Source organism: Scyliorhinus torazame, chromosome 12 (genome assembly GCF_047496885.1).
Source record: "Scyliorhinus torazame isolate Kashiwa2021f chromosome 12, sScyTor2.1, whole genome shotgun sequence".
Lineage (NCBI taxonomy): Eukaryota > Metazoa > Chordata > Chondrichthyes > Carcharhiniformes > Scyliorhinidae > Scyliorhinus > Scyliorhinus torazame.
Window position 1 is genome coordinate 97,454,281 of NC_092718.1, and position 23,405 is coordinate 97,477,685.

At 50.1% G+C, this 23,405-nt stretch overlaps 1 protein-coding gene across 3 annotated transcripts in view; it reads left to right on the forward strand.

Annotated features, from left to right (window-relative positions):
* The window catches only part of LOC140386585 (uncharacterized), a 113,417-nt gene that overhangs the window by 69,643 nt on the left and 20,369 nt on the right, over nt 1-23,405 (forward strand). For 2 of the 3 annotated variants that reach the window (XM_072469035.1, XM_072469032.1), the window contains 4 exons: nt 7,722-7,805; nt 9,851-9,931; nt 13,061-13,113; nt 14,938-14,997. In XM_072469035.1, coding sequence (XP_072325136.1) covers nt 7,722-7,805; nt 9,851-9,931; nt 13,061-13,113; nt 14,938-14,997 — 278 coding nt within the window. The remainder of the gene's footprint in view (nt 1-7,721; nt 7,806-9,850; nt 9,932-13,060; nt 13,114-14,937; nt 14,998-23,405) is intronic. The other variant, XM_072469033.1, reaches the window with a different exon arrangement.

Consider the following 23,405-nt stretch of genomic DNA (forward strand, 5'->3'; position numbering starts at 1 on the left):
CCAGTCATGCCGGTAATGAAGCCTGACAGGCCTTTGCGGGGATTCCAAAATGACAATAAACCAAGCGTCCATCTGGATCGTTACCCGGTGCCTAAGATTGAGGACCTATATGTGAGTTCAGCGGAGGAAGGACTTTTACCAAGCTCAATATGAACCACGCCTATCTCCAGATGGTTTTGGACCCATCCTCATGCAAATTCATGACTGTCAACACGCAAAAGGGGTCGTATGCATACACCAGGTTGCCATTCGGGGTCTCGTCGGCATGTGCCATATTACAAAGGATGATGGAAAATATCCTCTGCAGATTGCCACAAGTGGCAGTTTACCTGGACCTTGTGCTGATCACTTGTTCATCTGACCAGAAGCATCTGAAAAACCTGGAGGACGTGCTGCGTAGGTTCGAGGCGGCTGAGGTACGCCTGCAGCATAAAAGGTGCATGCTCCATGTGAAGGAAATAGTCTATTCAGGCTCCAGGGTTGACAAGCACGGACTACACCCAGTGGACGATAGTTCAAACCATCCGGCAGGCACCCGTGCCAAAGGATCCCACGGAACTCCATTCATTTTTGGGCCTGGTCAACTATTACGGGAAGTTCATCCAGAACTTGGCAAGGGTCTTGGCCCCACTGCACCTGTTGTTAAAGAAGGGATAGAGGTGGATTTGGGACCTGCCGCAGCAGGGCACCTTCGACGAAGTAAAGCAGCGGCTGTCATCCTCCCACTTGCTGACTCACTTTGAGCCATTGAAGACCTTGTGATGCCTTGCCCTACGAAATTGGAGCTGTCCTGATACACACGATGGACGATGGTACCGAGAGGCCCATCTCGTTCACTTCACGCACTTTGGCGGAGACGGAGCGAAATTACACCCAAATAGAAAAGGAAGGATTGGCACTGGTGTTTGGCGTAAAACACTTCTATCAATATGTCTATGGACGACCGTTCACGACATATACCTACCATAAATTCCTCTTGGGGTTATTCAAAGAGGACAAGGCAATTTCCCTGGAGGCGTCCACCCACATTCAGCACTGGGCTTTCCTTCTGGAGGCTTACGAGTGTATTTTGGAACATCACACAGGGACAAAGAATCCCCACGCCAACGTTCTCACCCACCTCCCGCTACCCACCAGTACGCCGATGCTGATGGCATTCGATAAAGTAGTTGCAACTTTACATTTTATGGACTCATCATTGGTAACAACGGCCCAAGTAAAGGCTTGGACACAGACAGACCAGATACTGCCCAGGGTCCGCCACATTGTACTGTACAGGGCTCAGCACAGATACACACAGATACACAAAACATAGAGTGCAGAAGGAGGCCATTCGGCCCATCGAGTCTGCACCGACCCACTTAAGCCCTCACTTCTACCCTATCCTCATAACCCAATAACCCCCTCCTGACATTTTTGGACACTAAGGGCAATTTAGCATGGCCAATCCACCTACCCTGCACGTCTTTGGACTGTGGGAGGAAACCGGAGCACCCGGGGGAAACCCACGCAGACACGGGGAGACCATGCAGACTCCGCACAGCCAGTGACCCAGCGGGAAATCGAACCTGGGACCCTGGCGCTGTGAAGCCACAGTGCTAGCCACGTATGCTACCGTGCTGCACTGTGCCCTCCCGGAGGACCTGAGGGCTTTTACCACAAAAGGGTCGGAACTCAGTGTGGTGGACAGTGGGGTTCCCTGTGGGGGTGCTCCTGTATGGTTCCCGAGTGGTCATCCCCAAATGCAGTCGGGGGAGGGCAATTTTGCAGGACCTCCACAGCAGATGCCCAGGTGTCTCCAAAGTGAAAATGTTGGCCCGGAGCTGTGTGTAGTGGCCCAGCATTGACGTGAATTTGGGAAAACAGTGTGTCCAGTACCAGGAGCATCAGAAGCTTCCCCCAGCAGCTCCACTTCACCCATTGGAATGGCCTGGCCGGCCAGGGTCCTGCCTCCATGTGTATTTTGCGGGTCCTTTCCAGGGGGCAATGTACCTACTAATAGTTGACATGCAATCCAAATGGATGGATATACACTGGATGATGACGACTACATTGAGTGCCACCATTGAGTGGCTCCAGCAGAGTTCTAGTGTTCACAGACTGGCACTGTGGTTACTAATTCGGGATTTTTGGATTTTTTGAATCAAAATGGGGTCCATTATGTCTGCACCGCGCCCTATCACCCGTCCTCGAATTGATTGGCAGAACGTGCTTGTGGTAGTATGCATTAGGGGTCATGTGGGACTGTGAAGCCGTGATGTCATTGGCTGACAGATCCCGGGTCCTGGTTGGCTGTTGATCTCTAGCTCCGCCCTGAAGGCGGAGTATAAGAACCAGGAGTTCTCCCCCGCAGGCCAGTCTGTTGCTGAACTGCAGGGAACAAGTCATGCTTAATAAAGCCTCATCGACTTCAACTCTATTCGTCTCTCGTGAGTCTTTGTGCGCTACAATTTATTAAGCGTGCTTAAAGGACTATGGAGCTCAGGATCATCTCGGAATGCCTGAGGATCAGCCCACACGCAGTGAACTCAGCAGCAGTTTTTAAACACTGGCAGACTTGTTTCGAAGCATACCTCCGAACGGCCCCCGGCCGGGTCACAGAAGACCAGAAACTACAGGTCCTGCACTCGAGGGTAAGCCAGGAAATTTTCCCTCTCATCGAAGACGCAGAGGATTTCCAGACGGCGTTCGCAGCACTAAAGAGCATCTATGTTCGCCCAGTGAACCAGATCTACGCACGCTACCAACTCGCAACGAGACGGCAAAGTCCCGGAGAATCGCTAGACGAATTCTACGCCGCGCTGCTAAGTTTGGGACGGGCCTGCAGCTGCCCGCCGGTAAACGCGATTGAACACACGGACATGTTAATTCACGATGCGTTTGTGGCTGGTATGAACTCTCCCCAAATCCGCCAAAGACTTTTAGAAAAAGAGTCGCTAGGACTCTCAGAGGCACGGGCCCTTGCAGCCTCACTAGATGTGGCCGCGCGAAACGCCCGCGCGTAAGGCCCCGACCGCGCGGCAGCCCCTTGGGCTCCGTGGACCCCCGTTGCGACAAACCCCCCCCCCCCCCCACCCCACAGGCTTGCGCGGTTCAGACGCCAAGTCGTCCCGGAGGAGCCCGCTGCTATTTCTGCAGCCAGGTGAAACACCCCCGGCAGCGCTGCCCGGCCCGCGCAGCAATTTGCAAGAGCTGCGGGAAAAAGGGCCATTTCGCGGCTGTGTGCCGGTCCCGGGAGGTCGCCGCTGTCCCCGGAGAAGAAGGAGTCCTGCGCGTTTCTAACGCTCCCCAACCCCCCAGCGCCCCATGTACGACCCGCAGGCGCAGCCATTTTGGGTCCCGGCCACCGCTGTCCCTGGAGAACAAGGAGTCCTGCGCGTTTCAAACGCTCCCCAACCACCCCAGCGCCCCATGTGCGACCCGCAGGCGCCGCCATTTTGGGTCCCGGCCACCACGAGGGGAGGAGGGGCGCCGCCATCTTGGGACCCCCCAGGCCTGTGCGACGCATGGGGCGGCCATTTTTTCCACCCCCGCCGCCATCTTGTGACCCCCCAGCCATGTGCGATGCATGGGGGCGGAGGATCCCACTCCGTACAGATCAAAGGCTTCTGCATAGCGACCCTAACGGTGCAAGGGAGGGAGTTTAAAAACTACAGGCTCTACGTCCTTCCCCAACTCTGCGCGCCCACATTACTGGGATTAGACTTCCAGTGCAATCTGCAGAGCCTAACTTTCCAATTCGGCGGTCCAATACCCCCACTCACTATCTGCGGCCTCGCAACCCTCAAGGTTGAGCCCCCATCCTTGTTTGCAAATCTCACCCCGGATTGCAAACCCGTCGCCACTCGGAGCAGACGGTACAGCGCCCAGGACCGGACATTCATTCGGTCCGAAGTCCAGCGGCTACTGAAGGAAGGCATAATCCAGGCCAGCAATAGTCCCTGGAGAGCACAGGTGGTAGTAGTAAAGACAGGGGAGAAGCAAAGGATGGTCATAGACTATATCCAGACCATCAACAGGTACACACAGCTAGACGCGTACCCTCTCCCCCGCATATCCGACATGGTCAATTGGATTGCCCAATATAAGGTCTTCTCCACCGTGGACCTCAAGTCCGCCTACCATCAGCTCCCCATCCGCCCAAGTGACCGCAAGTACACAGCCTTCGAGGCAGACGGGCGATTATACCACTTCCTAAGGGTCCCATTTGGCGTCACAAACGGGGTCTCGGTCTTCCAACGAGAGATGGACCGAATGGTTGACCAACACGGGTTGCAGGCCACGTTCCCGTATCTCGACAATGTAAACATCTGCGGCCACGATCAGCAGGACCACGATGCCAACCTCCAAAAATTCCTCCAGACCGCTAAAGTCTTGAACCTCACACACAACGAGAACAAGTGCGTTTTTAGCACAAACCGGCTAGCCATCTTGGGATATGTAGTGCGCAATGGGATAATAGGCCCCGACCCCGAACGTATGCGCCCCCTCATGGAATTTCCCCTCCCTCACTGCTCAAAAGCCCTAAAACGCTGCCTGGGGTTCTTTTCATATTACGCCCAGTGGGTCCCCCAGTACGCAGACAAGGCCCGCCCCCTAATACAGACCACGACCTTCCCTCTGTCGACAGAGGCTTGCCAGGCCTTCAGCCGCATCAAAGCGGATATCGCAAAGGCCACGATGCGCGCCATCGACGAGTCCCTCCCCTTCCAGGTCGAGAGCGACGCCTCCGATGTAGCTCTAGCGGCCACCCTTAACCAAGCGGGCAGACCCGTGGCCTTTTTCTCCCGAACCCTCCACGCCTCAGAAATCCGCCACTCCTCAGTGGAAAAGGAAGCCCAAGCCATAGTGGAAGCTGTGCGACATTGGAGGCATTACCTGGCCGGCAGGAGATTCACTCTCCTCACTGACCAACGGTCAGTAGCTTTCATGTTCGATAATGCACAGCGGGGCAAAATTGAAAATGACAAGATCTTAAGGAGGTCGAGCTCTCCACCTTCAACTATGAGATCTTGTACCGTCCCGGAAAGCTGAACGAGCCGTCCGATGCCCTATCCCGCGGCACATGTGCCAACGCACAAATTAACCGTCTCCAAACCCTCCACGAGGACCTCTGCCACCCGGGGGTCACTCGGTTCTACCATTTTATAAAGTCCCGCAACCTCCCCTACTCTGTGGAGGAGGTCCGTACAGTCACAAGGAACTGCCACATCTGCGCAGAGTGCAAACCGCATTTTTTCAGGCCGGATAGTGCGCACCTGATCAAGGCCTCCCGTCCCTTTGAACGCCTCAGTCTGGATTTCAAAGGGCCCCTCCCCTCCACCGACCGCAACACATACTTCCTGAACGTGGTGGACGAGTACTCCCGTTTCCCCTTCACCATCCCCTGCCCTGACATGACAGCGGCCACAGTCATTAAAGCCCTTAACACCATATTCACACTGTTCGGTTGTCCCGCATACGTCCATAGCGACAGGGGGTCCTCCTTCATGAGTGACGAGCTGCGCCAGTTCCTGCTCAGCAAGGGTATAGCATCGAGCAGGACGACCAGCTACAACCCCCGGGGGAACGGGCAAGTAGAGAGGGAGAACGGCACGGTCTGGAAGGCCGTCCTACTGGCCCTACGGTCCAGGGATCTCCCAGTTTCACGGTGGCAGGAGGTCCTCCCGGACGCCCTCCACTCCATCTGGTCATTACTGTGTACCACCACTAACCAAACGCCTCATGAGCGCCTCCTTGTCTTCCCCAGGAAGTCCTCCTCTGGAACGTCGCTGCCGACCTGGCTGGCGGCCCCAGGACCCATCTTGCTCCGGAAACATGTGCGGGCGAACAAGTCGGACCCGTTGGTCAAGACGGTTCACCTCCTCCACGCAAACCCGCAGTACGCCTACATGGAGTACCCCGACGGCCGACAGGACACGGTCTCCCTGCGAGATCCGGCGCCCGCCGGCAACACGCACACCCCCTCGACACCAATCACCCCCTCCCTGCCACCGGCGCACCCCGCGACACCCCCCTTCCCGGGAGGATCGGTCCTCCTCCCAGGTCCGACCAGAAGTGAAGCTGAAGCAGAAACCGTAAAGCTCCCGGAGGCGACAACACTGGAACAAGCACCACCACCACCGGGGCTGAGGCGATCGACAAGGACGACCAGACCGCCCGCCCGACTCGTGGCATCGGTGTAACACTACAATGTTGTGGACTTTAACGAGAATGTTTTTTTTTTCCTTTTCCCTCTTACGAATACTGTAAATAGTTCAAAACAAAAAACCCTGTACATAGCCCAGTGTAGGGCACTGTGATGACATGCAAAAGTTTTTTTCCTCCCAGGACCAGCCTTGTAAACCCCTACCACCATGCGAAGCACCACCCCGCCGGGTTCATTTTTAACAAGGGGTGAATGTGGTAGTATGCATTAGGGGTAATGTGGGACTGTGAAGCCGTGATGTCATTGGCTGACAGATTCCGGGTCCTGGTTGGCTGTTGATCTCTAGCTCCGCCCTGAAGGCGGAGTATAAGAACCAGGAGTTCTCCCCCGCAGGCCAGTCTGTTGCTGAACTGCGGGGAACAAGTCACGCTTAATAAAGCCTCATCGACTTCAACTCTATTCGTCTCTCGTGAGTCTTTGTGCGCTACAGTGCTGTACAGACATTCAAACTTGGGATGAGAAAACAGGCCTCAGGCTCACCAGAAACCCACCTTACCTGTTTCCTGTTCTACTATAGGACCACGCCACACACTATCACCGGAGTGACACCCGCGGAGCTTTAGGTCGTCGCTTAGGCACGCGATTGAGCCTTGTTTCGCCGGACATCGAGGATAGGATCCGTGACCAGCAGGGACAGACCAGAGTGAAGCTAACCAGGCCAGAAAGAGAATTTGCCGCTGGTATCTCCGTTTACATCACTGATGGGGCGTTATGGATCCTGGGAATGGTCATTAAGACGCTCCGGGCCAATCTTGTATAGGGTGCGGGTGCAAAGGAAGGACTCGAATCGGCATGTGGGCCATCTCAGGAGCCAGGTGGAACAGATACCGGAGGACCAACCAAGGATCCAGAGCCTGGTGGTGCCATTCTCTCCAGAGCAGCTGGTGGTGGTATCCATCGGGGTGACCGAACATTGTGATTCTAAAATGCGGGAGAACGACCAGTCCAACCAGGAATTGGACATGGAGTTTTTGCCCATGCAAATCAACGCAGGTCCATGGATGACCGGCAAACAAAAGCCTGAGGAACCACCCCGAAGTTCGACCAGGAGGCGACGTTCCCTGGTACGTTACACCCCTCAGGGCCCAGAGCGGCGGGCGCCAGATAATCGGCCCTTGGCAAAGAGTGCAAAAGATTTTACCCGTTGTGTTGAAATGGATGATATATCGGACATGGGGGCGGGGGGGGGGGGGGGTTTATAACCCTACAGGAGGCCCAAGGATCTACAACATCAGAGTCCCTGAATACGATCTACCCAAATATGGGGATGGGGCGAACCTCCCCCCTTTTCCTTGGACTGCTGGGATATGAATATCCCGGTCCGGGTGTGGGCTGGGTGTGGGAGACCCTTTCGGAGTAGGAGGCGTGTATAGTAACCAGAATAAAGCCACATTTTTCTACAGGCATCGCCTCCGAGTGGCCGCTTGCCTGAGACTTTACAGCATGATTCACAGAAAAACAAATTACAGAAAGCTTACCAACATTGAGATTCAATGCCTTCTTTTGCTTACAGCAATTACCGCGGTTTATGGATGTCATGTTATGACTGTGGATTCAAAAAGGATGAGCAGGAGTCACAGGAACACAATGGAAACAGGTGAGTATGGTCTCTTCCTCTGGCTGAGCGTTGGAATTTGCTCTATGTGAACAGTAGGACTTGGAATTCAGCAATGGCGGCACGGTAGCACAGTAGTTAGCTCAGTTGCTTCGCAGCTCCAGGTTCGCAGGTTCGATTTCCAGCTTGGGTCACTGTCTGTGCGGAGTCTGCACGTTCTCCCCGGGTCTGTGTGGGTTTCCTCCGGGTGCCTCGATTTCCTCCCACAGACCAAAGATGTGTAGGTTAGGTGGATTGGCCATGCTAAATTGCCTTTAGTATCCAAAAAGGTTAGGTTGGGTTACTGGGTTACGGGGATAGGGTGGAGGTGTGGGCTTGGGTAGGGTGCCCTTTCCAAAGGTCGGTGCAGACTCGATGGGCCGAATGGCCTCCTTCTGTACTGTAAATTCTACGAATGTCTGAACAGAATGAGAGAGAATACTACATCAACAGTGTCTGCACCTTTGTATATTTAGTTAATGCGGGCAGGTTCCTGACCTTTTGACCCTCCTGTGTGTCGTATCATCAGAAACTGGTGTATTGACACCATAAACTGGTGTCATCACAGCCCATAATATGCTCCGCAGAGTGGGAACCGCTCCCAATTTTGTCGAGTGTTATTCGGCGCATTAACCACATTTCTCTCTCCGCAGATGCTGACCAGAGTGTTAATTATTTTGCTGTTTTCTGCCTGTGCTCTTTGTTGACTTAAATGTTTCATTGCCCATGTGGTTTGTCGCTTCACTACGAACTCCCCTTTTTGTACTGTGTCATGTTGTCTTCCTGTCGTTCTGACTGTCTCTTCCTGTTTGTTGCTTTCTCTCTCTTCCTGTTTGTTGCTTTCTCTCTCACTGTGGTCGGGAGGGATTTTCCAGCAAGACCTTCTGATCCCACTGACGACGAACCTCTGGTGGTGGGCGGAGGACGGTGGGGGGTGGGGGATGAGGAGGTGGATTCAATGGCAGGATCAGAAGATCACGCCAATGGCTGGCTGCCTCCCACCGCTGAGAAACATGTCGTGGGTGGAGGGGCACAGAAAATCTCCCCATACTCTTTAATTTTCTCTCTTTTCTGAGCGCTTTCCTGTTTTCTGTAATCTAAGGATAAGATTCAGTGAATTCAGAACCAGGATCACAGAATTATTATGGGGCAGAAAGAGGCCATCCGGCCCACCTTGTCTGCAAATGAGCATCATAACTTAGTGCCATTCCCCTGCCTTTTTCACTATGTCCCTGCACATTGTTTCTGTTCTAATGCCCTCCTGAATGCCTCGATTGAACCTGCCTCCACCACACTTCCAAGCACTGCATTCCAAACCCCAGCCACTCGTGTGGGGAAATGTTTTTTCTCATATTGTTTTCTTCTGCAAATAAGTTTGGGGAAGCGATGGCGTATTGGTATTGCCACTGGACTAGTAAACCAGAAACCCAGCGTAATGCTCTGGGGACCTGGGTTTGAATCCCATCACTGCAAATGGTGAAATTTGAATTCAATAAAAATCTGGAATTTAAAAAATCTGATGGTGACCATGAAACTATTGTCGATTGTCGTAAAAACCCATCGGGTTCACTAATGTCCTTTAGGGAAGGAAATCTGCCATCCTTACCTGGTCTGGCCTACATGTGACTCCAGGCCCACAGCAACGTGGTTGATTCTTAACTGCCCCCTCAAGGCAATTAGGGATGGGCAATAAATGCTGGCACAGCCAGCGACGTCCTCATCCCATGAACGAATTTTAAAAAAACTTTAAATCTATGTCCTCTCATTCTCGATCCTTTTCCGAGCGGGAAAAGTTTATCTTCTTCGCGCCCCCTCATGGTTTTGAACATCTCTATCAAATTCTCAAATTGGATAAAATGTGTGCGCAGATCTACATGTGCATTCTCTGCTAATATTGTGCATTTTAATGTTTCTGTCACTATGCAAATATACACTAGAAGCATTTATCTCAGGCTCCCATCCGGCTCCTGGATGTAATGAGATTGTTTGAATAGGAAGAGTGGGATCAATGTTGTAATACTTTACCATTCTTTATACCTTTGTTACAGGGAGTTTTGCAATTGCTGGATTGCGTGCTGCAACAAGGGATCAGAGGAGTCCATAGAAATATATGCTAATCCGATAACCAGGTAAAACCGTAGCCTTCGGACAATCAAAGCCTACCTAAGTTAGCAAAGGAGCTGCATTTCAGTGATCACACTAAGGTGGTAGTTCCGTGCATTCTGTCGCTTTATTGATCCATGGAAATTGCATGAAGAATTTGGCATGTCAGTATTCATTTTTATTCATTCATGGGATGTGGGTGTCGCTGGCTAGACCAGCATTTATTGCCCATCACTAATTGTCTCAGCACTGGGCCTTAGTGGTTTGCGAGACCCTTCAAGAGTCAACCACATTGCTGTAGGTTAGGAGTCACGTGTAGGCCAGACTAGATAATAACGGTAGATTTCTATCCCTAAAGGACATTCGTGATCCAAATGGGGTTTTACGACAATGACTTCATGGTCATCACTAGACTTTAATTCTAGATTTTTTTGAACTCAAATTTCACCATCTGCCATGACAGGATTTCACCCCAGAACATCCTCAACAGTTTCCTAATTACAGACTTAAAGTATTGCGTGTTTAGTTATCCAGGTCTGCTTGTCATTTTTTAAAAATAAAAAGTGGGCGGCACGGTAGCACAGTGGTTTGCACTGTTGCTTCACAGTGCCAGGAACCCGGGTTTGATTCTCTGCTTGGGTCACCATCAGTGCGGGGTTTGCACGTTCTCCCTGTGCCTGCGTGGGTTTCCTCCAGGTGCTCCGGTTTCCTCCCGCAGTCCAAAGATGTGCAAGTTAAGTGGATTCTTTGAGGAGGTAGCAAGGAAGTTAGACAAAGGAGAATCAGTGGACGTGATTTATTTAGATTTCCAGAAAGCCTTTGACAAGGTGCCGCATAGGAGATTGTTAAATAAGTTAAGAGCCCATGGTGTTAACGGTAAGTCCTGGCATGGATAGAGGATTGGCTGACTGGCAGAAGGCAGAGAGTGGGTAAAAGGGGTCTTTTTCAGGATGGCAGCCGATGACCCGTGATGTGCCTCAGGGGCCTGTGCTGGCACCACAACTTTTCACAATATACATTAATGATCTGGAAGAAGGAACTGAAGGCACTGTTGCTAAGTTTGCAGATGATACAATGATCTGTAGAGGGACAGGTACTATTGAGTAAGCAAGGAGGCTGCAGAAGGATTTGGACAGGCTAGGAGAGTGGGCAATGAAGTGGCAGATGAAACACAATGTGGAAAAGTGTGAGGTTATACACTTTGGAAGAAAGAATTTAGGCATAGACTATTTTCTAAATGGGGAAATGCTGAGTAAATCAGAAGCACAAAGGGACTTGGGAGTCCTTGTTCACAATTCTCCTCAGGTTAACGTGCGGGTTCAGTCGGCAGTTAGGAAAGCAAATGCAATGTTAGCATTTATTTCAAAAGGGCTAGGATACAAGGCCAGGGTTGTACTTCTGAGGCTGTATAAGGCTTTGGTCAGACCCCATTTGGAGAATTGTGAGCCTTGGAAAGGGTCCAGAGGAGGTTCACAAGAATGATCCCTGGAATGACTTGTCACATGAGGAAGGTTGAGGACTCTGGGTCTGTACGCGTTGGAGTTTAGAAGGATGAGGGGGGATCTTATTGAAACTTACAGGATACTGCGAGGCCTGGATAGAGTGGAATGGAGAGGGTGTTTCCACTTATAGGAAAAACTAGAACCAGAGGACGCAATCTCAGACTAAAGGAACGATCCTTTAAAACAGATATGAGGAGGAATTTCTTTAGCCAGAGGGTGGTGAATCTGTGGAACTCCTTGCTGCAAAAGGCTGTGGAGGCCTGAAGATTGAGTGTCTTTAAGACAGAGATAGGTAGGTCTTGATTAATAAGGGGATCATGCGTTATGGGGAGAAGGCAGGAGAATGGGGATGAGAAAAATATCAGCCATGATTGAATGGTGGAGCAGACTCGATGGGCCAAGTGGCCTAATTCTGCTTCTATGTCTTTGGTTACATGGTCTCATGGATTAGTCATGCTAAATTGACCCTTAGCGTCCAAAAGGTTAGGTGGGGTTACGGGGGTAGGGTGGAGGTGTGGGTTTAATAGGGTCCTTTTTCCAAGGGCCGGACCAGACTTGATGGGCCGAATGGCCTCCTTCTGCACTGTAAATTCTATGATTTATTCTATGATTTTCTCAATATAACACTGGGTCTCTGGATTAGTAGTCCAGTGACAATATCATTGCGCCACTGCCTCCCCGACTTAGCATGTATAACTAGGTGCATACAGACCAGAACTGTAGCCCCACTTTGATTCACTTTCGAGAACATTTATATGTATCCTACTTACTTCTGCCTATTTTTAGATGTGGGGCTGGATTCTCCGATCCCCGACACCGAAATCGCGTTCGGCAACGGGGCGGAGAATTCCCCATGACGACGAAATCAGGCGGCGCCGCTTTCACATTGCTCCGCCCCCCGAAAAGCGGCATATCCGCGGCTTCCGATCGTTGGCTGAGGCCCGCCCCACGATGCTCCGTCCCCGACCGGCTGAGTTCCGGACGCCGTGCGTCCCTCATGGTCTCATCCGTCGGGAACTCAGCGTGGCGGCTGTGGACTCAGTCCAGCACTGTCACAGTCGGGGGAGGGCCGATCCGCGGGCAGAGGGGGCATTATTCCGGGCTGGGGGCTGTGGGGGGGTGATCCGGGGTGCATGAGTCGGCCGAAGGAGGGGACTGTTTTTGTGGGCTGGTATGTGGACCCGGCAATTCTGGGAGCTCTACGCTGCCTGGCTGCTAGCTCCCCTGGAACAGGGAATTGGTGGCTGTTTTGCGCCAGTTTTCCTGGCGTAAAAAAAGAACAAAGAAACGTACAGCGCAGGAACAGGCCCTTCGGCCCTCCAAGCCTGCGCCGACCATGCTGCCTGTCTAAACTAAATCTTCTACGCTTCCGGGGCCCGTAACCCTCTATTCCCATTCTATTCATGAATTGGTATATGCCATCTAACACCACCATTTTCACGCTGGCATGGGGACTTAAGTCTCCAGAACGGAGAATCCAGCCCATGATTCTGGTGACTTGTTTGCACATTATTGACTAATTTTCTTGACCATTCAAAATATACTTCTTCAGTTCACTATCCCCCTAGTCAGAATGAAATAGTGTTAACGCTATTTAATAACAGATTGAAAATGCACTATTTCGACTTGATGAACCTTTCTGTTTTTATTTAGCAACACTGGACAACAGCAGTCGCGTCATTTCAGTTGGACCTCAACTGCCAGCAGTAAGTAAAAATGTATAATAATCATCCAAATGCAATGAGCAACTGATGTACTTGCAGATTTATTTAAATTGAGGCTTCTGTAATCAGGGTTTTTGAAAAATTAATTTATGGGATGTGGGCGTTGTGGCTAGACCAGTATTTATTGTGCATTCTTAATTGTGCTTTAGAAGGTGGTGGTGGGCTGCCTCCTTGAACTGCTGCAGTCCCTGTGGTGCAGGTACACCCACAGTGTTGTTGGGGAGGGAGTTTCAAGAGTTTGACCCAGTGACAGTGAAGGGACGGCGACAGGTTGGTGAGATGCTTGGAGTGGAACTTCCAGGTGCTGAGGTTCCCAGATATCTGCAGTCTTTGCCCTTCTAGATGGTAGTAGTCCTGAACAAGGTTAGCCTATAGCCATCAGTGAAAAGGTTCTGAGGTGTCCGTTTGTTGCTCCCTGTCTCCATCACGCAGATAATTTAATGTTGAATTAACAACAATCGCCAAAGTTTACACGATCTAGGGCACTGAGTTTTACCTTCCAACTTTGAGTCATTGACCAACACCAGCTTCATTTTAATTCCTAGGCCTGTAGAGACAGTGAGAAACCAAAAGCTCACAGCCATCAGTTTAGCTGTTCAAGGGATGCTGTCCAGTCTTACTGGGCATGTTCTGCTCGGTTTCTGAGTAACGGAGGAAAGGAGAAATGAGAGCTCGAGGTCATCAGCACCATAGACCTCATCAGCACAATGTCAGCTCCAGTGACATTTTATCAATTGTCATAACCCCCACGAGGCCCATGGGGAAACCATTATCGATCTCCTCATGTGGCTCGTGGAGTACGAGCTTCTTGAATAGGGGGTGGAGGCCCTGGGCTTGTTAAACCGAGCATAAGTGCCGGCCCGAGCAGGGACTGGCATGTTGGTTGTCCCAACGGAGACTGTGATTGTAGATAGTTACTGCTGTGTTCAGACTTTATGTTAAAAGTAAATAAATCTTTATCCTTCCTACCGCTGGCTTCCATGGTCATTAAACCAACCTTACTGACAGAGTGGCACTGACGTTTATTGGCTACCAACCTCATTTTTTTTTTTAATAAATATTTTATTGAAAATTTTTGGTCAACCAACACAGTACATTGTGCATCCTTTACACAATATTATAACAACACAAATAACAATGACCTATTTTATAAACAAAAAATGAATAAATAATAAATAACAAAAATGAAAACTAACCCTAATTGGCAACTGCCTTATTGGCTACCAACCTCATTGACAGTCTACTTACTTCAGTACAACAGTATCAACCTTGGCAACAGTCTACCAACCTGGGCATAATGGAGCTTGGCATGTGCTTGTGATGTTGAAGATACCTCCATGTCTTGACAAGATTGTTGTTGAGCATCAGCAATAAGCTGCACATGAAGTAAATAGTACAAGAATAATACTAAATATGTGCAATTAATCGTAGAATTGTATTTCGAAGAATGCCTGTGTAGCAGGGATTAGGTGGATTTTTTGAACGTGGAAGCAAGTTCTAAGGAAAAAAAAAGTTGAGAATCCTGATTTAACTGAAGCTTGCACTTGTAAAACATTGAATATTTTTTCTGTTCTCCTCTTAAGCATAAGGGTAAAATGAGAATGCAATTCTAACCGTTTGCACTGTGCATGAAGGTAATGCCCTGATAGTTGCTGAAGATGTTTTTGCACCAATTAATGAAAGGGATTAAATTAATATCCAATTATATGCTTGGGAGTAGCAACATACGGATCAAAAAAATAATGCAGGGAAGTTAATATTTAGCCACTTTTGGCTAAAAGTTAAACCTCTCTCCTTTATCCTTAGCCCCTGCGGCAGGAGAGGCAGCACCAACAGAAAATAATAAAGAACTTCCAATAACAAAATGCAAGTACAGTTTTAAGCGTTTTAAATTGGCAATCTTGTTTTGATTTGAACTGAATTTTACTCATGCATACATGCAAGGTTGCTAATCGTAAATGAATTAATTGAGTGACTAGAATTCCAGTGATACCGAGCTCCATTACATGGTACCTTTCATCACTGTGTTAAAGAAAATAGGAACAGGAGTAGACCGTTTGAGCCTTTGAGCCTGCTCTGCCATTAATGCGATCATGGCTGATCCTCCACCTCAACACCATACTCCCATATTCTTCCCATACCCATTGACACCTTTAGAATCTAGTTACTAGACCATTGGTTGGGGGGGGGGGGGGGTGCATTTGGTGGGCGATAGGCTGCGTGTGGCCCATTAGGGTTCTGAGTGTGGCCCGTAAAACATTTTCCATTTTCATTTAATTCACTATATGTTTCCATTATTGTTATCACTACACTTGCAATACCAGTACTCCCAAACCGCAGATAATAATAATTATAGTAATAGGGCAGGATTCTCCGACCCCCCGCCGGGTTGGAAAATCGCCATGGGGGGCAGTGTGAATCCCACCCTGCCGCTCTGACACTGGCTGCCGAATTCTCCTGGCGCGGTTTTTGGGCGTCGGGGGGGGATCGAGCCGGTCGGGGGCCGTTGGCAGTGGCCCCCCGGCGATTCTCCGGGCCCCGATGGGCAGAGCGGGCGCCCGTTTCTGGCCAGTCCCGCCGGCGTGGATTAGACAAGGTCCAAACTGGCAGGACCTGGCTTGGAGGGCGGCCTGCAGGCATCCTCAGGGGGGCGCAGGGGGATCCGGACCCGGGGGGGGGGATCCCCCGGTGGCCTGACCCGCGATCGTGGTCCACCGATCTGTGGGCGGGCCTGTGCCATGGGGGCACTCTTTCCCTCCACGCCGGCCTCTATAAAGCTCCACGATGGCCGGTGCGCAGAAGAAACCCCCTGCGCATGCGCAGGAAACACGGCAGCGGTTCTGCGCATGCGCCAACTCGCGACGGCCAGCAGAGGCCCTACGGCGCCGGCTGACGCAGCACTAACCACTCCAGCACCGGCCTAGCCCCCGGATGGGCGGAAGATTCCGCACCTTCCAGACGGCCCGACGCCGGAGTGGTTCACGCTCTCTTTGGTGCCAGTACGGCCCGCCCCGCCGATGGTGGGAGAATTCCGCCCATAACCTTTATTGACACAAGTAGGCTTACATTAACACTGCAATGACGTTTGTAGCCATCTGGGATGGCCACTTCCCGATTACAAAATGGACACTTTGCAAAGATTGCAGGGAAAATGGACAATACTGAGAAAACAAGCAGGTTCAGGGTTTGTCTGTTTATTGGCGCCGCAGCTCCCAGACAAGACCAAAACTGTAGGCCCATTAGCATACTAATGGCCCATCTCCAGGAAGAAAAGAGTAACATTTCAGTAACTGATACTAAGGCAGACACCCCGGCACCAGAGGAGACCAGAACAAAGCAGGCCAACGGCCACCTAGGACACGCCCAGCCATCAGGACACCCACCCCTTTATTGGATGAAATCGATAGGAACGATCGAGAAACGGCCCAATTGATTGGGGCCAAGTTCAAGGCCCGCCTAAAAGCGCGCGAAGCCACTTTGGGTATAAGAAGGAACCCCCAAGAGAGAATCGCTCTCTTCGCTCCGGCTCTCACCGAGGAGAGACCTGTCCAACAGCTGCACCAGAACAAGTAAGTCCAAGGTCAACGCACGCTACCAGACAGACGACCTTAGCTGTTCCCCTTCACCACTTTGACCCCAGCAGCCTCAGAACCGAACAACGGCCACTGTTCCTCTGACTGAGTGGGTGCCCAAGGCTAAGCATAGGCTTTAGCAGTAGTGATAGATTAGTCTGTAGTATTTGTGCATGAGTATATTTAACTGTGTGTGTAAATAAATAAGCATTTGACTTTGAACTAACTAACTGGTGTATCGAGTCTTTGATCAGTATTCGGTTTGAACCTTGTGGCGGTATCGAAAGATACCTGGCGTAATTAGAATTAAGGAAGGCGAACATATTGACCGCCATATTCAGAGCCAACGAAAGAGAGCAACATTCAGCAACATTTACTGGCGGTATCGAAAAATACCTGGTGACTCGAGAGCAAACATAATTAGAATTAAGGAAGGCGACCATATTGACCGTCATATTCAGAGCCAACGAAAGAGAGCAACATTCAGCAACATTTGCTGGTGACCTCTGACGGGACACGACCTATAAGTGGCCTAGTCACTCCGAGAGAACCCAAATTTGAATTGGAATCCAATTGGAAACAGAAAAATCACAAGTGTGAGAACGATACTGATCAAACCTCCGAGATTCGGAAGTGTGTTAATGCATGCGTACCAACAGGGATATAAGGTAAACCTGAGAGATTTTGTTGCGTAAAACAGTCGGGAGTTTTGTAGGCCGGAAAATAGTGTAAGCCGTAACCGTGTTTACATCACCGCTTTATCACCCCCTGTTCCAAATTCAGTAGAGAACCCAGAGATAGAGAGAAAATAGCAATGAAGGCAATGGAACGCCTTATGAACCACCAGGAATTAGAGGTCGCAGCGACCAGTAGAGTAGGACAGTGTCCCGTATGGGAAGAAGAGATCTGAAAATATCTCAAAGGGAAAGGATGGCCCCTTTGGAGTGAATTCTGCGCCAATGACGAAACAGGTCCCGGGAGTATAGGTCATACTTGGTGGGAGAACCTGTCAGAGATCCACAAGAAGAGCTTAGGGAAAGCTCGCAAGCCGATGGCAAGCATGCCCTGCTTGGCACAATTGCGAGGCACAGAGGAGGTCGTTAGGATGCTCCGTAGAGAGATTGAGGAGAGAGACAGAAATAGTGAGGGAGATGTGAGCGGATTTGAGAAGGAGAATAAGGAGTTAAGAGAACAGTTAGCAGCGAGGGACAGAGAGGGGATGATGCCAAGAGGGCACACCAGTCTTGTCTCGCCCATTTGAGTAGTTTTCAGACCCAGTACGATAAGGCCTACCAGGACACGCAACGCGCGGTCTTGGTAAGACAAGAGACTGAGCAACAGGTACAGCAATTGCAGAAGCAGTGCAATGATTTAAAAGCAGCCCTACGAGCCCTCCACACTTCCACGATGGAACAAAGGCAGAACTTCGTAGATCACGCAAAGTGCCGGAAGCAAATTGCCGAATTGCAATCTCTGCTTTCTGTCCAGAATGGGTTTCAAAGTACGTTTGGACCCCAATTAGACCAGGAAAACGGCCCCGATTGGCAGGAGTTAAATGAAACTGCCCACAGATACATACATGGGACATGTACGTAAGTAAAACCCCAGAAAAGGAAAGCACCCCAACCCCCGACTGAACAGACAGAACACACCCCCATGGACCCTGTAACCACACACAGCAGGGCCGCAGCCGAAAGAAACGCGGATTTCCTATATACAACCCCGTTAACCGTGACCCAATTACGGGACGCGTGTGGAAAAATTACACTGTTCCTTCCCACATCAAACCCCCACCAGTATTTCGCTAGAGTTAAACAGCAGGCTACCATGGACGGCCTGGACGAAAAGGAGCAAGTGAAGCTCACAGTTTTAAGCCTCAACCCTTCAGTCGTGGCAACCCTTCCCGACCCACAGAATGTAGGAGGAGACACACTCCAAGAAATACACACAGCGATCCTGGATGCGATCGGCTATAACAGAGGAGACCCCGTAGAAGGCCTAAACAAGTGTAGGCAAAAGAGAACTGAGCACCCCACAGCGTTTGCTGGACGCTTGTGGATACATTTCACAGCAGTATTTGGAGAGTTAGCCCGCGCCCATTTGTCTGCGGATAATATGGCCAAATGGACTTGAATCCTAATCTCTCAAGAGACAGAGGCAGGACAGAGAGCTTGCGCAAATTACGACCCCTCAGTTGAGGCCCACAACGGGAAATGGGTTTTGAAAAGATTGTCCCGCGTTTGGGAACAATCCGTCCAAAGCAATACCGCATTTGCAAAACCAGAGGAAGAGCAGGCTGACATGAATCCAGTCAGGACTACCAGAACCCTGCATGGGTAAATGAGGGTAGGATCAGCCCACCACAGCTTAAATCCCAGGAATGTTACAACTGTGGACAATTAGGTCACTATGCACGAGAGTGCAACGCTACCCAAAACCCAACAGACAGGCACCCGAAATAAGAACAGGGCAAAGCCAATCCATAGCGTTAGCGCCCGTTCAGAGAATGCAGACATGAATGGCACCAACTGACGGTGTTCGGGCTCCGCAATTTGTGTCTGCGACACCCTTTGGGACAAGTCCGGTAGACCGGTAGTAGCAGGCAAAGTCCGGGGACACCCCGTAGAATTTCATTGGGACACAGGAGGGTCCCGTGCCACACTCAATTCCTCCACGATGTTTCAGCGAGACACGTGGCCCACAACAGACACCATCACACTCAACGGCTTTACAGGTCATTTACAACAAGGACACATCACAGCCCCTGCAGCAATTCAAATAGGGAACATTACGACTAAACACCCCGTAGTTTTGGTGGATCTACCCCAGATAGATGAACACATCCTAGGAATCGATTTTATGAGCTCCCACAACCTCTCTTTTGATCCGGTTAATAAGTGTGTATGGAGAATGGCAAAGGCAGCACGAGGCCTCGACACACTCACAGTTGGAGACTATGAAAACAGAATTAGCTCAGTAGGAGACTTCTGGTTCGACCCTCGAGCCATTAGTCAGGACAAAAAGGTTAGGCAAGTCCTGCAGCAACACAAAGCAGCATTTGCACAGCACAAGCACGACTGTGGCAAGATCGCTGGCTTGGTGAACATTACTGGTCCCGACACCAGACCCCAAAAGCAGTACGGTTTTTCCTAAGAAGCAGAGGGAGAAATCTCAAAAGTAATAGAGAGTTTGCTTGATCAAGGCATACTCAGATCAGTAGCCTCCACAAATAACACACCAATTTGGCCCGTCAGGAAATCCGATAGATCATGGCGACTGACCATTGATTACCAGGAACTGAACAAAGTAACCCCGGAACAGCCCTCACCGTAGCCACGAGTCCCGAGACCATGCTCAAACAGAGACTCCAGTCAAATTTTTTTTCGGTTTTGGACATTAGCAACAGCTTTTGGTCCATTCCATTGGATAAAGCGTGCCAATATAAATTCACCTTTACATTCCAGGGACAACAATATACGTGGACGTGCCTTCCACAAGGCTTCCACAACTCCCCCTCCATTTTCCACCGACAGCTGGCAAATGGACTAGCAAAATTTTCCCGACCCAATCGTCTGGTCAAATATGTAGATGACTTGCTACTACAGACGGACACAAAGGGAGACCACATTTCGCTTCTCGCCGAACTCCTGCACCTGCTTGCTTTCTCAGTATTGTCCTTTTTCCCTGCAATCTTTGCAAAGTGTCCATTTTGTAATCGGGAAGTGGCCATCCCAGATGGCTACACACCCTCCTTGTGATCCTCAACTCGAAACGTGAAGGATCACATTACTGCGTTGTCTTTGTTCTCTGACCAAGCGGGACACCCGTAAGCAGTTCATGGGCTCAACACTGCCCTATCCTATGAAACGCAATTCTTTACCCAAAATCCTTTTACTTACATACATCAGTATAAAACTCTACGGGGCGCGATGACATTCAGGCATGCATTACAAAATAAAAAACTGGAACCTCTAACTATCCTCAATAAACTATCCTCACTCAAACAATCAACAATAATCTACAACATTTTAACTGTACAAATAGCAGGAACACAAGTTTCTCTGGCCTGGCAGTCAGACACAGAGGTTTACATTTCTTTATTGAATAAAACACACATAAAGAGAAGCGATGCACTTTAATTCCGGCCAAGGGGTTCGGGAGTTTGGTGAAGTCCGAAAATAGGGGACCTAAACGTGTATACCGGGGCGCTAGAGCGGTAGGCTCTCCTTCGCCATTTTCTGATTCTTAGTGTCTGCACGACACTGCAAAGTATCGCCAGTACTAAGAGGGTTTCTACTATGTAGGATAGTGAATACCAGGTGATAAATATATCACACCACGTCGGGGTATTGTTAACTGTCGCGGGGCTAACTATCTCGAGGTTCAGTGTATGGCAGGGGTGGGAATCATTCACGGCCTGTGTGGTAGGGGGTCAGGGGGGTAGCGTCCGCGCGCAACTGAAGGGATCCCGCTAAGATCCAGGTAAACATGAATATTGTCTTCATCTTTCCGTCTTTCTGTCTTCTTTTTCTTCCTCAAGGGTTCCTGAGGTTCCGAAGTTCTATGGATACAAGCATAATATCTGTTATTATCTTGCTTAAGATCTCGTATGTCTGTCTGTCTGTCCTTTGTTGCCAATTACCCATTATGATTGGTCACCATCTGTGACTCCCTCATTTTATTTTTAAACCAAATATTTGGGACAAGACATCTGAGAAAATTACTGAGATAGTGCGGGCTGTCTCGCAGTCTGTGCGATCTACCATCCTAGTGTTTGAGGATGTAAATAGCATACGGAAGCAACCTAAGGGTCGCCAAAACAAAAAAAAGAGTTTCGAACTGAAAGTTCAAAAATGGGGTGCATATGGGCCGCGGCGGGTAAGAAATGGGTGGAATCCTCGGGTGGTACGGTGATCAGTGCCATTTGTGCTCTCCTCGAGCGTAGCTGACCAGGGGGGGTCCTCAGGCAGGGCGGGGACCAGTGCCGTTTCTCCACTGCCTGTGCGACTGGCAAGAACTGGTAAGAATAGGTCATCGTGGGGGGCTGCCTCTCGTGATCGAATCAGGAGAGTAGCTATGAGTAGTGTCTGTCGACAAACTAGTTCCTCTGAACGGTTGTCTGTCGACAAACTAGTTTCTCTAACAGCCATTGGGTGTCAAAGGGGTGGTGGCGTGGGGCCATGAAAAAAATTCCAAATTTACACACAACAAACATGTACATTAAACGAACAAACATACACCAAACATGTTGCAGGTTCCATCAGAAAGAACACCGTATCTCCATCGGTTCCTTTTTGCCATCATCTGGACACCTCATTGCTCAGTAGCGAACAGGGTTGCAAAGGGATTAGTTTGGTGGGAGTCAGACTCTATGTCATCCTCTTCTCCCGGCTGCCATACTCTTGACTGGGGTAGTTTGGCTAAAGTTTGGGGTGCGTTGGGTCCATCTCATCATTTCAGATGAGCCTGAACGAATTGTTGCGGTGCCAGAACCGTGTGTCGAGGTTGGAGCTACTAGGTTGTAATCCGTAATCGTCAGGCGGTGGGTCTGGTTCAGGGGCTTTGATGTATGTGATTTTGAAGGGATCGCTGGAATCATGCTCGGATTCGCTGGGAGTGGGGTCTGGTGCACGGGTATAATTATAACGTGGTGTGCTGTGGCTGTTGTCATTGCTATCACTGTCGCTGTCGCTGCTGGTTGAAGGAAGGGAGATGTGGAGTCGTGCCTCTGGGGGTGGAGTTGAAGATGTGTCTGAGGACGGGCGGGACTGGCTGGGGGAGGGTAGGAATACGTCATCTGTGGGTGGGGCGTGCTCGTCTGCTGCTGCGAGTAAGATGTGGTGTGAATGGTTGTTCTGCGAGCCTTAAGCCTTAAGCTGGTTTATGTGAAACCACGCAGACGTGCCATTGGGATATGTGATTTTGTATACCAAGGGACTTACTTTGTCCGAAATGGAGTATGGTCCGGAAAATTTGGGGGAAAGGACTGAGGGTGGTAGGCTACACGAAGTTTCTGCCTAATTCCGAAAATTGTGAGGACGTTTTTCATTAATCGTCCTGTAAAATGGGAGCCTTGATCGGATTCTATACTGCGTGGGAGGCTCCATCTTGTAAAGATGTGCTGTGTTAGTATTTTAGCTTGTCTTGGTCGTATTCGTTCTCGATGGAAAAGCTTCCACCCATTTTGTGAAGGTGTCGATGACCACCAACACATACTTATAACCATTTCTGCAGGGGGGTAGGGGGTCCTATGTAGCCTATCTGCAAATTCGTCCAGGGGCCATTAACGGGGCGGGTGTGACTAAGCTGAGCCTTTCTTGCATATCTGTCCGGATTGTTCTGGGCACAGATCAAGCAATTTTCGATGTAGTGAGTAACGTCGGCTTTTAAATCAGGCCACCAGCAGAGTGGTCTGAGGTGGGCTAGGGTGGGTTCAATGCCTTGGTGTCCATGATTGTCATGGAACTGACAAATAATCTGGTTCCTGTCCTGGCTGGGAACTAGGTAAATGCCTTATTTTGAAATCACACCGTCGTGTGTGGCGATTGTGTTCTTAAACTTATCGTACGGGGCTGGGAAGGTTCCTTTTAAAACTTCCCTGAGTTTTTCAATCTTCCTTCTGTGCCTTTGCTAGATCCTGAATGTTGGTCTGTGAGACCTGAACCTCATGTACTGGGGTGCTCTCGGGGGAGAGGGGGGTTT